Here is a 14582-nt window from a genome sequence, read left to right as displayed (position 1 = left end):
GTGCTGCAACACTGACTTGTAGTATTTATTTCGTTGCTTATGTCATTCTCACTGATGGCAGTAAAACATATTCCATGCTCTTTGAATTCTGAATGAATGAAAATACAATGGCCTGTGAACATTTATTTGCATCATTTGCACTGTTCCCAGCATTCCTTATCTTTACTAGAGTACTATAACATAAAAGGCTCAAAATTATAGATTATGAATTTTTGATAGCAGTGATTCCGATATGTAGAATGTTAAAGAAACCTTAGAGAATTATGTAAAGATGAATAATAATGAAAGGCAAATATAGCCATAGCTTGTCTATTTACTGAGAAATAATATTTAGCTAAATGTGATCTTTGTGTAAACATATAACAAACTACAGTTACGGATTTCAGGTCTGAAATATGTTTTCAGGACAAAATGAGTGGAGCACAAACTCAGAGAGAGGACAGCAATCTTAACTATATAAGAGCACTTTTTAGTCATTTGGTGACATTTTTAAATCCCAAATCTTTAGATTTCTAGGTTTCACCAATTATTCAATCTGAACACGGACACTACAGAACAGTTCTCATTTGTAGTGACTTCAGCTGGCCTATCCTCTGGAAATGATTTTCTTATCGAAGGGTGCCCCATTCTATAAAAATGCCAAATGTGTGAGTGAAAGAGCCACGTTTATATCTTAATGGTACAAGCTTATTTACCTTAAAGACTGTAGGATTTGTCGGACCACATATTCATTGCAATACTGGGGAGGCCAACACACTGAAAAAATTGGGATTAATTTGAGACTGCAAAATAACCTTGGCACTACTTTCAACTTGCCCCTATTTGAGAAAAAGGTCTTGCTTTAAAAAGGAGCTGTGTCATGTGATAATGATCACTGCTTTCAGCCAACTTGGATAAAAGTCAAAGCTTCTAGCCAATCATAAAAGCCAGAAATGAAATGATTTATTAAGACCCATGAGGCTTCTTTTGGGGTAAAGATAATCATTTTCATTGTCATGTGGTACATATTCAGGATGAACCATTTCACATATTTCTCACAAATACAGTACTAGCACCCCTCACACAAAAATTTGCAAAATGGAAATGTTTCTAGTAATTTATACTAATCCATTCATTACTCTAAAGTAATACAGAACAGAAACAACCAAGATATTTATTTATTTATTTAATCATATTTATATACCGCCCTATCTCCCGGGGGACTCAGATATGTTAAGAATTCATCGATTTACTAGTATGTTCTCTTTCTCCAACAATGTTTAGGAGGAAAAAGGCATTCATTCTGCCTGATGAGAAACCATCAAGCTAAACAGTGCTGTTACACAAGCATACTTCCTGGATTATTTCATAGTAACAGTCCTGTGGATATAGCCAAACCTCCATGGGGGGAGGGGAGCACACAAACCATTTAGATGTTACAAAAGTTGAAACTCATGAAAGCCACCCATCCAACTTCCATGCCTAAACAGAGACTATAACTCAGTCTCCTGATTTCTAATCTGGTGACTTAATTCTTATGCACTACTCTCTCTTAATTATAAACTAAGTTTTGTTTCCCAATTCTTTCTTATTCCTTTTTTAACCTGTAAACATGAGAGAACAATTTTGTGTTAACAGAACTCTAAACGCTTCACAAGATTTAAATACATTAACCTAAAATAAGAGTTTAAACTAATTGCTGATCTATAGGATAGTTCATAAACTATTAGATCAATGGAAGTGACCATAACTATATTGGGCACTGAAACCAAAACAACCCACATACAAACAATCTATGGCTTAGCCGTATCTTTATTAGGACCATTTTTTAAAAATGAGATTTAAAATGTGCATGGTTTTGAGCAATTCAGATTTCTTCACCAGGCCAGAAATCACCTAAAGAAAATCCAAGAATTAGGCCGGATAGGTTTACAATTTGAAGGCTTTCCTCATTTTCCTTTGTGGTTCTATTTCCCAATAAGCGCTTAGGGGAACATGCAACATGTCCGGCTTTGATACGCACAAGCCAACCTTTTGTCTTTTGATTTCCGAGCGCGTTCGAAACGAGAAGTAATGACCCGCTTACGTCGTAACCCCAGGTTAAAAGCGAGCAACACTCCTAAAGGATCAGCTTTTAATCCCTCCCCTCTCGGCGTGTTTTCTCAGATCCGAGCCCAACCGGCCGCCGCCCCCCCCCTCCACCCTTCCCAACCTCTCCGCCTCCTCTCGCTTGGCCGCGCTTCAGCGAGCGAGGGGGGCGTGGAAAGGAGAATGACGGTGACGTTGACACTGACTGTGAACTATGAGGGGGCGCTTGCGCCGTCGCTCGTGTACACGTCTCCAGCCCCCCTTTGGCTAACCGCTTTTTTTTTCTTCTTCTTTCCCCAATGTGCGCGGGAGGGAGGGGAGAGGAAGGCGAGGGGGAGGGGAAGAGCGAGGGAGGGGTTGGAATGATGACGTATAAGGCCGCCCTTCCTCCTTTCTGCTCCTCCCCCTCGCCCACCGTGAGCGACTCCCATCAGGGCACAGCCAGCGCGCCCGCGCCAGTCAGCACATTAAGAGTCCGGCGGCCGCCTACTTTTTCTTCACCCGGAGCTACCGGGGCTGCCCGCGCGCGCGCGCTTTCTTCCTCCACGCTCGAGGGACGGTTTGTGCGCGCGGGAAGGTGGGTACGCTTTCATCAAGGCCCGGCGGCAGCGGCGGCTTTAGCGCCGCCATTATCACCAGCGCGCGACGACGAGGAACCATCTTCGGCCCCCCCTTCCTTCCTTCCCTCCCTCCCTCGCTCGCCGTGTCTAGCTCCGCGCAGCGGCACCAGCAACTCCTCCTCCGCCTCCTCCTCCTCCGCCTCTTCTTGGAACAAAGGAAAGAAGCGGCGGCAGCAGCGGCGGTTGCTGCTGCTGCAGCTCCGGGGACCCTCTTCCCGCTAAAGCCCCAAACAGCGGCGGCGTCTCCCCGTCCCTCTTTCGGCTCTTCCCGTGCAAGTTGAAGTGTCTGGGACACCGAGCGACGGTGAGTGAGCGGCCTTTCGTTCCAGGTGCCGGGCGGGTGGGGGGAGGAATGGTGGGAGATAAGAAGGGGGCGTCGTTCTCCGTCTCGTCTCCACAGAGGAGCGGGGGGGGGGTCTCGCCTTCCGTGTTGTGAGCCGCGAAAACTGAGGAAGCGGGGGGGGGGGCTGGCTTTTCGCTTTGTTTGGCCGAGGAGGACGGCGGGGCAAAAGGGAGGAGGACAAAAGGGCCGCTTGTTTGCGTGGCTTGCGGTGGGGGGGGGAGCGAGTGAAACTGAGAAAAATATGGATGCTCTTTCTTTCTCCTCTGCCCGTCGCTTGGTGTCGGGTGGCGAGGAGGCGGGAGGGCAAAGTCGCTGAAAGGGAAGAGGAGAAGCGGCGGAAGGGGAAACAAAGAAACTGGAAGGGAGACAATGGGCTTCCTCGGCTTGCCGGCGCCGAGTGGGAGCGAAGCCTTTCCTCCTCTTTTTCCCTTCCCGCCTTTCTTCTTCTTCGCCCCCCCCCAACTGCCCTCCCTTTTTCCTCCGGGCCGAAACGGCCTTTGGGAACCGTGGGGTGAGGTGGGGAAATCGTTGGTGCGCGTTGCCCCGGAGCGCGGGAGGACGACCGCTTGGTTTTCCCCGGGCTGGCTCGGCCTTGCCATGACTCAGTGGTTTTCTTTCACGAGGCCCCTCAGGCCTCGGTATGTGTTTGTCAGCTGGGTGGATGTGGCTTCGGGGGAGGGAGGGAGGGAGGGACGGGGGGGGGGGGAAACGGCGAGGCCCCTGCCTCTTCCCAGCTTTGTTGCCCATCCCCTCCCGGTAGCTCAACCAGGAGAGTCCGCCCTGACCGTCATCGTCGCCTGCCATTTTCTCCCATCTCTTTTTTTTTTTTTGGTCGGCGCGTTTGGCGCCCCGGAGTTCTTGGCGCCCGAGAGCGGCTCCGCTTTCCTTTTATCCGCTGCCTGTCTCTCTCCCTCCCCCTCCCCGCCGCCCCTCGAAGCGCTGAATTACTGGCAGCGGCTTCTCCTTTGTTTCCTCCGACTTGGCCGGTATCCATTGTGCCACTACGAAAAAAATCCCTGGCTCCTTGCTTTCTGGTCCTCTGGGTCTCTCGTCCCCTCCGCGCAAAAAAAGCTTCAGGATTTGCTTGGAGGCGCCCTTCTTTCCAGGGCCTCCAAGTTGAACCTCCCCAAAGCGCTTTGTTGCTTTGTAAAGTTAAATGCCTGTAGACGAGCCGAGCAGTTGCGTGTCATAAGTGATGCAATTTCTGTGGGTGTAATACTAAATTAGTAATCACGGTTTTTCCTTTCTTTACCTAAGAAGTTTCATGTTTTTCAGGGTTAAGCAATCTAGGGAGGGCTGCTGAGTTCATTCTGTGACTTCTTCCTTGTGATAAGGAGTAACTTTTTAAGTCATTATTTTATTGAATTTTTAAACATGGAATATACAACTCTTCATTTCATACTACTATCCCACTCTGCGCCCTGGAGTTTTAGAACAAGTATTGATGGAGTGCTTGTTGATAATTGAAAGTTAGGTTGAACAAAGAGCATGTTGATTTTACAATGTGTCACCTTTAGTTGGACAGCAGGAACCAAACTTTTATTAAAAAAATAAAATAAAGCAACCATCTGATTTTTGCAGCCCATGTATGTAGGGGTGGTAGTACAATTGCTTATACTACTGTAACTAAACTAGTTTGACAAATTCTCTAATTGTTGGCCTTGTCCATTTTTTTCTTTAACACTATTATGAATTGCCCTAGAATTGAGTTTTTTTTAAAAAAAAATATTTAACGTGAATACATATTTTGCTGTTTTAATTTTGTGAGCTGTACTGGAACTAGGCAGCTTTTGAGATAAAAATAGAAGCTGATTTCAGAGGCCCCTGTTGACAGGGTTTTATCTGAGCTTCTAGCTCAGCTTGTCACATTGCAGCCTTGTGACAAGCGGAAGCTAATGCGCTCCCCCATGTGACCTTAGCTTCTGAGGAAAAACTAAAGCTAGAGGACACACATGAGGTGGTAATAGAAACCAGCATTCTAGTTAGACTAAAGGTATAAAGCATATTCAGTAACATGAGATTATAAATTTCATGCCAAGTGCCACTTGGAAGCTATCTGAAAATCAAAACTGTATTTCATTTAGCATCAGTTTTCAATTTTTATTTTTTTTAATAAACCATTTTTTTTTAATATTTGTCCTGTTGCTTTTTGGACAATTTGAACTGAAATAGCATTAAATGGAAAGAGGCTATGTTTTTAAAAAGATGCACTACTAAATATATTGGATTGAATAGGCTGGTATTAAGTTACTTGATATCTACTGTGCCTTATTTAAATTGTCAATTTTAGATCTGATTTACAAAGCAGATTACATTTTGTAAGTAGACAGTTTTATGCATTGTTTAAAACTACAACCTGAATGTTTTAATGGTGGTTGGAAATCTATTGGTAAAGAAGTAAATCTACTTTGGAAGGCTAATAGATATTTTCTTCCACTTTTTTCAAACATATATTTTAAAATATATATATATTGATATTCTGAGATGTCTTCACCTTTTTAGTTACTTGGGAAAAGGATAAATATAACTATCCTGTCAAGTTTTGTTTTGAATTTCCAATGGTGAAAATAGCTATAAAAAAGCAAACTTCATACCTATATACACATATAATAATAGCCTTCCAGGTCTTATAATATAGCTCAAATTCCCTATCCATAAGTGATACAGGAATATTAATAAACAATATTAGTCTTGCAAAACATTTTGGTTTGTTCATGGGATTGTGGCAGTGTTTTTGTTGATGCAATGCTTATGCTAAAAGCAGGGTTGTGCATCATAATAAACTCCAATCTTCCTTCCCAATCCAACATAAACATATATAAAAGCAATCTGAAGTCTATTTAGTAGCTCAGGAACTTTGAACTTCAGTAAACAACATAATTGTCAGTGGAATATGCAGTTAGAGGCACATTTGGGTGATTATGCCATATGGGTAAGCCATATGCACTTGCACATTCCACTTATTTTTGGTTTTTTAGGATGCAAGCAGCATTCTTTATAGAAAAAGAATCTCTTGGGTGAGGGTTGAACTGGGAATGGCTTTAGGCTGAAAGGAATCAAATGACAAGCAGCTTATTTTCTTTTAGCTGAACTCACATCTTTAACAATTGAGAGTACCTATTAATTTCTCCATCCACCTGCTTTTGGACAGATAAGATGAAGATTGTTTCTTTTTCACAGCTTACAGTTTTCAACTATATACATTTTCACCAGTCCTGTCCCTTCCTTATTTATGATGATCTGCCATTTCATGATGATATACATTCTAAATTTATGCAAAAGGCTAATTGTGCCATACTAGCATTTGTAATAGCAATTCTATGTGAATTATGAATGTATAGCAGCTCCTAATTAGGTATCTTTTTGCTCTGTTTACAGCACAAGATGGCTCAGGAAACCAACCAGACCCCAGGACCCATGCTGTGTAGCACAGGATGTGGATTTTATGGGAATCCTAGAACTAATGGAATGTGTTCCGTCTGCTATAAAGAACATCTTCAGAGACAGCAAAATAGTGGCCGAATCAGTCCAATGGGTATGTTTTGGAGCAACAAAAATGAAATACTAGATGTCAATACAGTACATATCAAAAATAGTTGGAATTAATATTACACCATGCCTTTCCAAACTTTGAAATGTTTTTCTTAAATCTGGATTCATTCATAGTTAGAAAGACCTGGAAGCATTTAATAACAGCCATTTTTATTTGCTTAAACATTCTAATGTATTTGTTATATTTATATGTTTTACTACCCAGGAACATCAGGTGGTTCCAATAACCCTACCTCAGATTCTACATCTATACAGAGAGCAGATACTAGTTTAAACAACTGTGAAGGTGCTGCTGGCAGCACATCAGAGAAATCAAGGTAAAACAAAGATGTTAAATTGAGCTTGAAATTACTTAAAATATTTTTGTTTTACAATTGCATTAGATTCTGCTATACGTAATTAATAGAGGTAATACTTAGTCTATTTTTGCAGTTAATCTGAGTATTATAATGATGAAACATTTATAATAATATCTTGGATGACTATAAGAATAGATTTTAAAGTCAGTTGTTAATAATTTGTTATCAGAATTTATTATCAGTGGGTTCAATAATTCAATTACCAAAAAGAGCTGAAGTTGTTAAAAATCTTAGCTTTATAAAAAATTCTAGTCTTCGTAATAGCACTAACAAATTGCTTTCATTTTACTGAATGCAAGCAGAAATGTGCCTGCTGCCGCCTTGCCTGTAACACAGCAAATGACAGAAATGAGCATTTCAAGAGAGGAGAAAATAATTCCGAAAACAGAGACAACAGAGCCAGGTATGCCTCTTTAAAAGTGACTTGAGTGCAGTTAGTACAGTGGGACCTGGCACATTTAAACATCTATAATCAAGGAAGAAAACGATAATATTTGATATTTGAACACTTCTTACACAGTTAGCCCACCTATGAGGCAGCAATCTAGCCAACTGTGGTGGATCTCAGAAAGCTAAGCAAGGTAGGACCTGGTTAGTATTTGGATGAGAGGCACCAGGAAATCCCATGGTTGTAGCCTAAAGTATGAAGTCCAAAGGGGTGGGTATGGGGGAGTGGGTTTATTGGAAGATGAAAGTGGCAAACCACTTTGAAATAATTACCAAGAAGAATATATTGTCACAGGGTCAACTCAGTTCAAATAAAACTTTATTTTTACCTTATATATTTAAGGAAAAAAGCACGCAGGAAACTACCAAAATGTTACTCTTAAATCATTGAATTTTTTTCCTATAAAAATTCTTAATATGCTAGTCAGATCAACAGCTAATAAATTCAGTAGTCAAAATAAACCAAAAACCCCATGCAAAATGCTTACTGTGTTTTAGAACTGAATACATCTTCTGCTATGGTTACATTACAAATTTACAAAGTTCCAAAAGTTCATTTGTAATATCAGCAAATTTACATTCAATCATACATATGTATTCATTCATTTTCATATCCATACTCTGCTCTTTAATCAGTTTTTTAAGTGGGTCATCAAATGTTTTTATCAAAGCTCATTTTAATAATTTTTCTGTATCATCATGATAAATAGTATTTTTAGAGTAAACTCTGCAGTAAATGTTTTATTTAGTGTATGGTGCAAACCCCCCTTTTTAAAATGTATTAAATTGAATATAGCTTAAAGGGAAAGTATTGCAATAACTTCATGGTTTTGCTAGAAATTCAGTAATGGGAAGAAATTCCTTGACTGCTTAAATAGCGTTTTGAAAGAATCTTATAATATGGGAAAGTTTCACATAATATTAGATATGGTAGAAGGAGAAACAACTAAATAAAAAGATAGGTGTATCTCAGTATAGGCAACAGTCTATGCAAGTAGTCCTTGACTTAAAGCAGTTCATTTAGTGACTGTTCGATGTTACACTGGCACTGAAAAAAAATGATTTATGACCATTTTTAACATGCATAAGTCACAACTGACTCATATTTATGACAGTTGCAGTTTCCTGGGGTTTGCAACTTTCTTACGAGCAAAGTCAATGGGGAAGCGAGATTCACTTAACAATAGTGTTACTTACGGCCTAAACAATCTATTTTAGATATATATCAAACAGTTTTATGAGCAACCAAGTTATATATAAATTTAATTAACTCACTTTATAGCTATAAACAAAGGTTAATTAAAATTTGCGCACACACCATGTTCTAAGCCACAACACATTTCTCCTCCATAGATTATAACTTACATACCAACTGAAGTTGATTGCACATTAGATGTTTTTCATGAATTATGTATTGATATAACTTAACCACATTGTTTATATTCATTAATATTAAACAGATGGTTAATGTGGACATACTTATTTTTTTCATTTGAACTTTGTACTCTTCCAATACTTTGAATTATAATTCTCATGATTTCTTAGCACCATTTGTGCTAGTTGAGTCATATTTTTCTGCAATATTTTATTCTTACATATTTAATAATTGAAACATCTAAAGAGTTTTCCCAATAGTGTTATCCTTAGTGCACTTCCTTAAGGGTGAATTTGAGTTGGATATGATAAAAAGGGACGCGGTGGCTCAGGGGCTAGGACGTTGAGCTTGTTGATCGAAAGGTCAGCAGCTCAGCGGTTCGAATCCCTAGTGCTGCTGTGTAACGGGGTGAGCTCCCTTTACTTGTCCCAGCTTCTGCCAACCTAGCAGTTTCGAAAGCACGTAAAAATGCAAGTAGAAAAAATAGGGACCACCTTTGGTGGGAAGGTAACAGCGTTCCGTGCGCCTTTGGCATTGAGTCATGCCGGCCACATGACTATGGAGATGTCTTCGGACAGCGCTGGCTCTTCGGCTTTGAAACGGAGATGAGCACCGCCCCCTAGAGTCGGCAACGACTAGCACGTATGTGCAAGGGGAACCTTTACCTTTACCTTATGAGACAAAGTAGCTTTGAGGTAAAAAGCAGCTCACATGTATACCTATTGATAAACAACATTATTCATCTTGCAGCCTTTCTTAAAAAGGAAATAAATTTTTTAATATCCAATCCTGTCTCAGCTCAAAATTTTAGAATGATTTGACATGACTTTATACAATTATGTGTAAAACATTATTACATCGTTAAAAATGATTACACTGGCAGCACAATGGCTGTTCTCCATTCAACATGATTCAACATATAAATTATATCGGTATGTGTCACCCTGTAGATGTTTAATGCATATTTCAATTAGCTCAATAAAATAAACTTTCTGTTATGTAGGAAATACCATAAGTGAAGGAGATAATCTCTGGAAAGTGGCAGAGGAATCTCTAGTTTTTACTTCCAGTTTATCCATACAATTGATTATAGGCCTGCACTCATCCTAGCTCTGTATAGCAACATCTCTAACATACATACACATTTTCAGGTGCCTTCCTGTTTAGTCTGAGCAAGTGTAAGCTGTTGTAGCTGCTATGTGAAACAGTGATAGAGGAAAGAAAACTACTTCAAAGCATTTACTTTCAGTAAAAAATGTTTTTCTAAAAAGGTGGCATAAGTAGAAATTAAAATGCTGTAATAACTCATAAATATTACTGTCTTGTGTGAGAACCAGGAAAATGTTAGCTTACCAAATAATAGAAGATCATAGTCCCCTTTCCCTCCATTATTGAATGTGCTGATTGGGGTTGATAGAAGTTAGAGTTAAACGATATTTGAAGGATTCTCCACACCTGTTCTCTTATCTCCAACATGTATTGCTAGACTGCAGAACTCTGAATCCATTGCCACCAAATACCTTAGTTCTAATTATTGGTTCCTTTGATAAAGCTCAGTGTTGGAAAAAGTTCTTCAATTTCCAAATTAGTTGTGTTCATTTATTACAAAATTGTTTCAAATTGTCCAAAGTATTAAAACAACTCTTTATATAAATATTCCTCAAGATAGTTTAAAAAAAGATAAATGGGAAAGAGGAGAAAAATAACTTAAGACTGGTTGTACACCCAATATCTTCAAGCATGTTTTTCACCAAATAATTCTTATGAAAATAATTGTTTCAATATTAACATTGTCCATGAAACAACTCCAGCCAATGTTCCACTGCTTCAAATCAAGTGTATCTTGATATGACAAAGATAGATGGGGTATTGGTTTCAGGGTGCTGTCCTGCTACTGCCCAAATAAAAAATGCTGAAGAGGATGGTTCTTAATATCTGAGTACAAGGAACTCAGAAGCATTCTGTTTTTTTTCTGGATCATGCTGATCTGACTGTTCATGGGTGATCTGGCTATTTTCTACAGGTTAATTCTTTGAGTTGGAAGCAGTTTATTGTGTTTTAGACATAATATCCCAGATTGAAAAACAATTCCCAAATCTTCATAGTAACCGACAGCAGTTTAAGTGTGGATGTTTTAATCCTTTTTTACAGTTTAACAGTAATTGCATTAGAATCACAACAATAAACAGCCAGAAAAATTCAACTACATAGATAATAGTACATTCAATGCATGTGCACCTTTTTGCATTCGTAATAGTTGCACAAGCAGATCCAGAACTTATTCTGAACACAGACAAAGCACCTAGGCAAGTCAGTGATAAGTGCTGAAACACTGGAAACTTTCATTTCAAGTTCAAATATCAAACTTAATAGGGATATTTTGTATATCGTATTTAATAAAATGGAGCATGTGAAAACCTGATGGAGATGAAAGTTCAGATTAAAGCAGAAATGTATATTTAACCAATTTCTGTTGTTCTTTTAGTGGTTACCCAACCAAGTCCTTCAGTTACTCAACCTAGTACATCTCAGAATGAAGAGAAAACACCTGAAATGCCCAAACCAAAGAAGAACAGATGTTTTATGTGCAGAAAGAAGGTTGGACTTACAGGTAGGATATTAGAGTTCGTTTCGTCCAGCTTCTTGCTTTCAAAGAATATATTTGGAAAACATTTAAACGTCTTTCAAAGAAGACAAAATATCCTTAGAGGATAAGGATAGATGTATTGCTTAGAAAGATAATCCCTTAGTTATAAGACTTCACCATAATTTACTTCAAGGTACTATTTCTGTGTTTTCACAGGATTTGACTGCCGATGTGGAAATCTGTTTTGTGGACTTCATCGTTATTCTGACAAGCACAACTGCCCATATGATTACAAAGCAGAAGCTGCAGCAAAAATCAGGAAAGAGAATCCAGTTGTTGTGGCTGAAAAAATCCAGAGAATATAAACTAACCTACTTGGTGCAAAGACTGACTTCCTTTGTTTTTATTTTAAAATATCCTAGGAAAACATTAAAGAGCAGATGCATGGCCATTTTCCTTTGATGTTCTCCAGAGTTTTACTTTAGTTTGTCTTATTGATTGATATTTTAGGATATTGTGGGTGTTACAGGCAGAATTGGATAGATACAGCCCTTTAAAATGTATACATGCCCTCCCCCAAATGAATGAAAGAGTAAGACCTGCATTGGAAAACAGACATGCGCAAAGGACAGAGTTGTCTAGTTCACATGTGCCAAACAGATGCATAAAATCTGCATGTTTGCAGCAGATTTGCCTTTTGGGATTGTTGATAGAGGTATATCATCTTTGGATAGTGCTAATGTGCCTGTTTGATTAAATGATACACCAAGAAAAATGAGTCTACTTTTACCATAGTTAACTGTAATCATCTTTAATTTCCACACTTCATTGTTTTAAGGCTGAACTGCAGAGGAGCCAGTTTCTAAATGGAAATGGGTGTTCAGGTGCCCTAAACTGCAGTTTAAGATTACCTTCTAGAGGATGTAATCTTTGGAAGTGATAAAAATTGTTCAACTGTTAAAAACTAGTTCTTGAAACTTTTTTCAAAATTTTATGAACTAGCCTACAACAGAAGACTTGTCTGCTTCTTACTCTTAAGTAGCTAAATACATTGTGTAGCATAATGCAACAAGAATTGATTTCAGTTTACAAAATACAGGCTACATTTTTGATAAAAGTTAACCACAGCAGCTCTTTCAAATAAGCACCTGCATCTGATGAACCTAGTTTGCAAATGTATTCAAGCCTTTAATTTTTTCATATGCATCTTAAGTTGAATGTGTTCTGGTTTGAAAAGAAGGTTAGCCTTTAATTTTTTTATAGTTTCCAAATGTAGTGAGATTGCACCCTTTTGCATGGAGAAATCATACCCAATATGGCTGCTGTACACTTAAGTGGTACCTGGAACCACTCTGAGGGGCTGCTTTTATCATTTTAATAGTATTTGGGTGTAGGACTGTAGTGTTCTTGGGTGTATTGCATGGGCTGCATTATCTACAGCATTGTACAATAACAACTCTAGAAAAGGCAGTATACTTCACTGATGCTTGTCTGGTAATATCACTTCTGTGTTATAATGGAAGGGTTTTTTGTGATGTATGAAACTTGTGTTTTTTATATAAACAAGTACAGTTTAGAGTAGTATAGTGGTAATGCCTGTTCTCATTTGTAAATAGTTGTGTATACATAGGGCACTACTTCTGATTTCTATTGCAGTGTTCAGTCTTAGTTTTCTTCATTAAAAGCATCAGGTCTTTGCTTTAAATTTTGTTCTCAGTTGAGTTATTAGATAAGCAAATGTGTACAGATAGTTCATATTTATGTATTGCACATAATCATGCTACCCAGCATCTATGCTATATTGTATTATGTAAATAATAAAATCATGTACAGAGGGATATAGTTCCTTTTGTGATGGTTCATTGGCATGGAAACTAATTTGAGTAACACGCTCAGCTGGTGGGGAAGAGGTGGTTGCAATTTATTGTTCAAGCTTTATTGGTTTCTAATTTGGGGATTTAACTACGATAGTATATATGTTTCTCTCCTTGCTAAACTTTTTATTTATTGTTTCCACTTTCAAAGATGATCTAGTCAGGTGAGCAAAGTCTATAAGCAGGAATATATAGGTACCTGATAGAAATTCGAAAACAGTTGTATCAGTATGATTGAAAGGGGGGATGTCTTAAATTCTACATGCTTCTCCAGTTGGTATTTTTTTCTTGTTGACATTTTGGCAGCAATTCTCTGGCCATAATTGCAGCCCTTGATGATTCACTAACTGGACGTAACTATTTTGTAGCTTGGTTAATTCCTGATGATCTGAACAAAGAAACGGAAAGGCAATTTATACTGTATGTAATATAAAAAAAAGCGTGCTTCATTTTTAAAAAAATATTGCCTACAATGCACATTTTTGCATTAATATAAATTAGATTTATCTTCATTTCAAATTATAAAGAAGGCCTTTTTTCTGTTTCAGTTTTATATAAAACACATGCTCTATTTAGTCATCCCATGGGTCAAAATTCCTTGTGGAAATTAAGATTTACTATACTGATGAAAAACATTTTGACTTGGTGGGTATCTGATATGAACAGCAATTAACATTAGGTATTTAAAAGAGTGCCTGGAACTTGTAAAAAGGCTGAATCCTTCTAATTTTCTATTGTGGCCTTGTCAAAGAAAGGGGAAAAAATGTCTTTTGTATTATATAAATATTATAGACTTCTGTTTGGAATAATGAAGTCATTGGGCAATTTATGATGTGCCTATTAACCCTCTGTAGTATTGAAAGATTGCTGCAGGAGGTTTATATTGGTGGAAGCATTATATAAAATCAACCTGCTTTTTCTTTTCTGAAGTCAGAAAAGCTTTGAAGGAATTTTGAGTATCAAATCTAAGAAAACAACCTTAGCATTTGAGTTTTCAATGATCTGAGAAAAAGAAAGGGCAGTACATGCTTCAAAAACGAAGTATATGCAGAGCTTCCTGGGATAAGCATTTTGCCAGTGCTGAACCAGTTGCTGAACTTTCATTACTATTGGGTCATAAGATGTGCAATATCTATTATTTCATTCAATCATATCCGATTCTTGGAGATTGCCTGGAATGGCTTTCTTTTTTCAGAAGTGGTTTGCCCTTGCTTCCTTTCTAGGACTAACAGAACATGATCTGCCCAAGGTCACCAAGCTGGCTTTGTCCCCAAGGCAGAACTAGGTCTTCTAGTTTCTAGCCTAAACCTATACAGAATTGGCAAACTGTAGAAGTTACCCAAGAAAAGCTTTTATAA

The 14582-nt window shown here is 38.4% G+C and overlaps 1 protein-coding gene across 2 annotated transcripts; it reads left to right on the top strand.

The window, feature by feature from the left end:
* Positions 1-2475: 2475 nt before the first annotated feature.
* Positions 2476-13188, top strand: ZFAND5 (zinc finger AN1-type containing 5). 2 transcript variants are annotated; one of them, XM_058165789.1, is made up of 6 exons: positions 2476-2644; positions 6409-6565; positions 6788-6899; positions 7244-7344; positions 11249-11374; positions 11567-13188. In XM_058165789.1, the coding sequence occupies exons 2-6, from the start codon at positions 6415-6417 to the stop codon at positions 11713-11715; spliced, it is 639 nt and encodes a 212-aa protein (XP_058021772.1). In that variant the 5' UTR covers positions 2476-2644; positions 6409-6414; the 3' UTR covers positions 11716-13188. The 2 variants fall into 2 exon arrangements, with proteins under 2 accessions (XP_058021772.1, XP_058021771.1); XM_058165788.1 differs by having other exon boundaries at positions 2481-2991.
* Positions 13189-14582: the final 1394 nt, after the last annotated feature.

The sequence above is a fragment of the Ahaetulla prasina genome, chromosome 2 (assembly GCF_028640845.1).
Source record: "Ahaetulla prasina isolate Xishuangbanna chromosome 2, ASM2864084v1, whole genome shotgun sequence".
NCBI classification, from domain to species: domain Eukaryota; kingdom Metazoa; phylum Chordata; class Lepidosauria; order Squamata; family Colubridae; genus Ahaetulla; species Ahaetulla prasina.
The sequence above is the reverse complement of the archived record's forward strand: the minus strand, read 5'-3'. Positions and strand labels throughout refer to the sequence as shown.

Excerpts from the sequence above, each read along its gene's own strand:
- ZFAND5 (XM_058165789.1), top strand. The coding sequence starts at position 6,415 with ATGGCTCAGGAAACCAACCAGACCCCAGGACCCATGCTGTGTAGCACA. Across the intron at positions 6,566-6,787 it reads TGGCCGAATCAGTCCAATGG|GAACATCAGGTGGTTCCAAT; the intron begins GTATGTTTTGGA and ends TTTACTACCCAG. Across the intron at positions 6,900-7,243 it reads AGCACATCAGAGAAATCAAG|AAATGTGCCTGCTGCCGCCT; the intron begins GTAAAACAAAGA and ends GAATGCAAGCAG.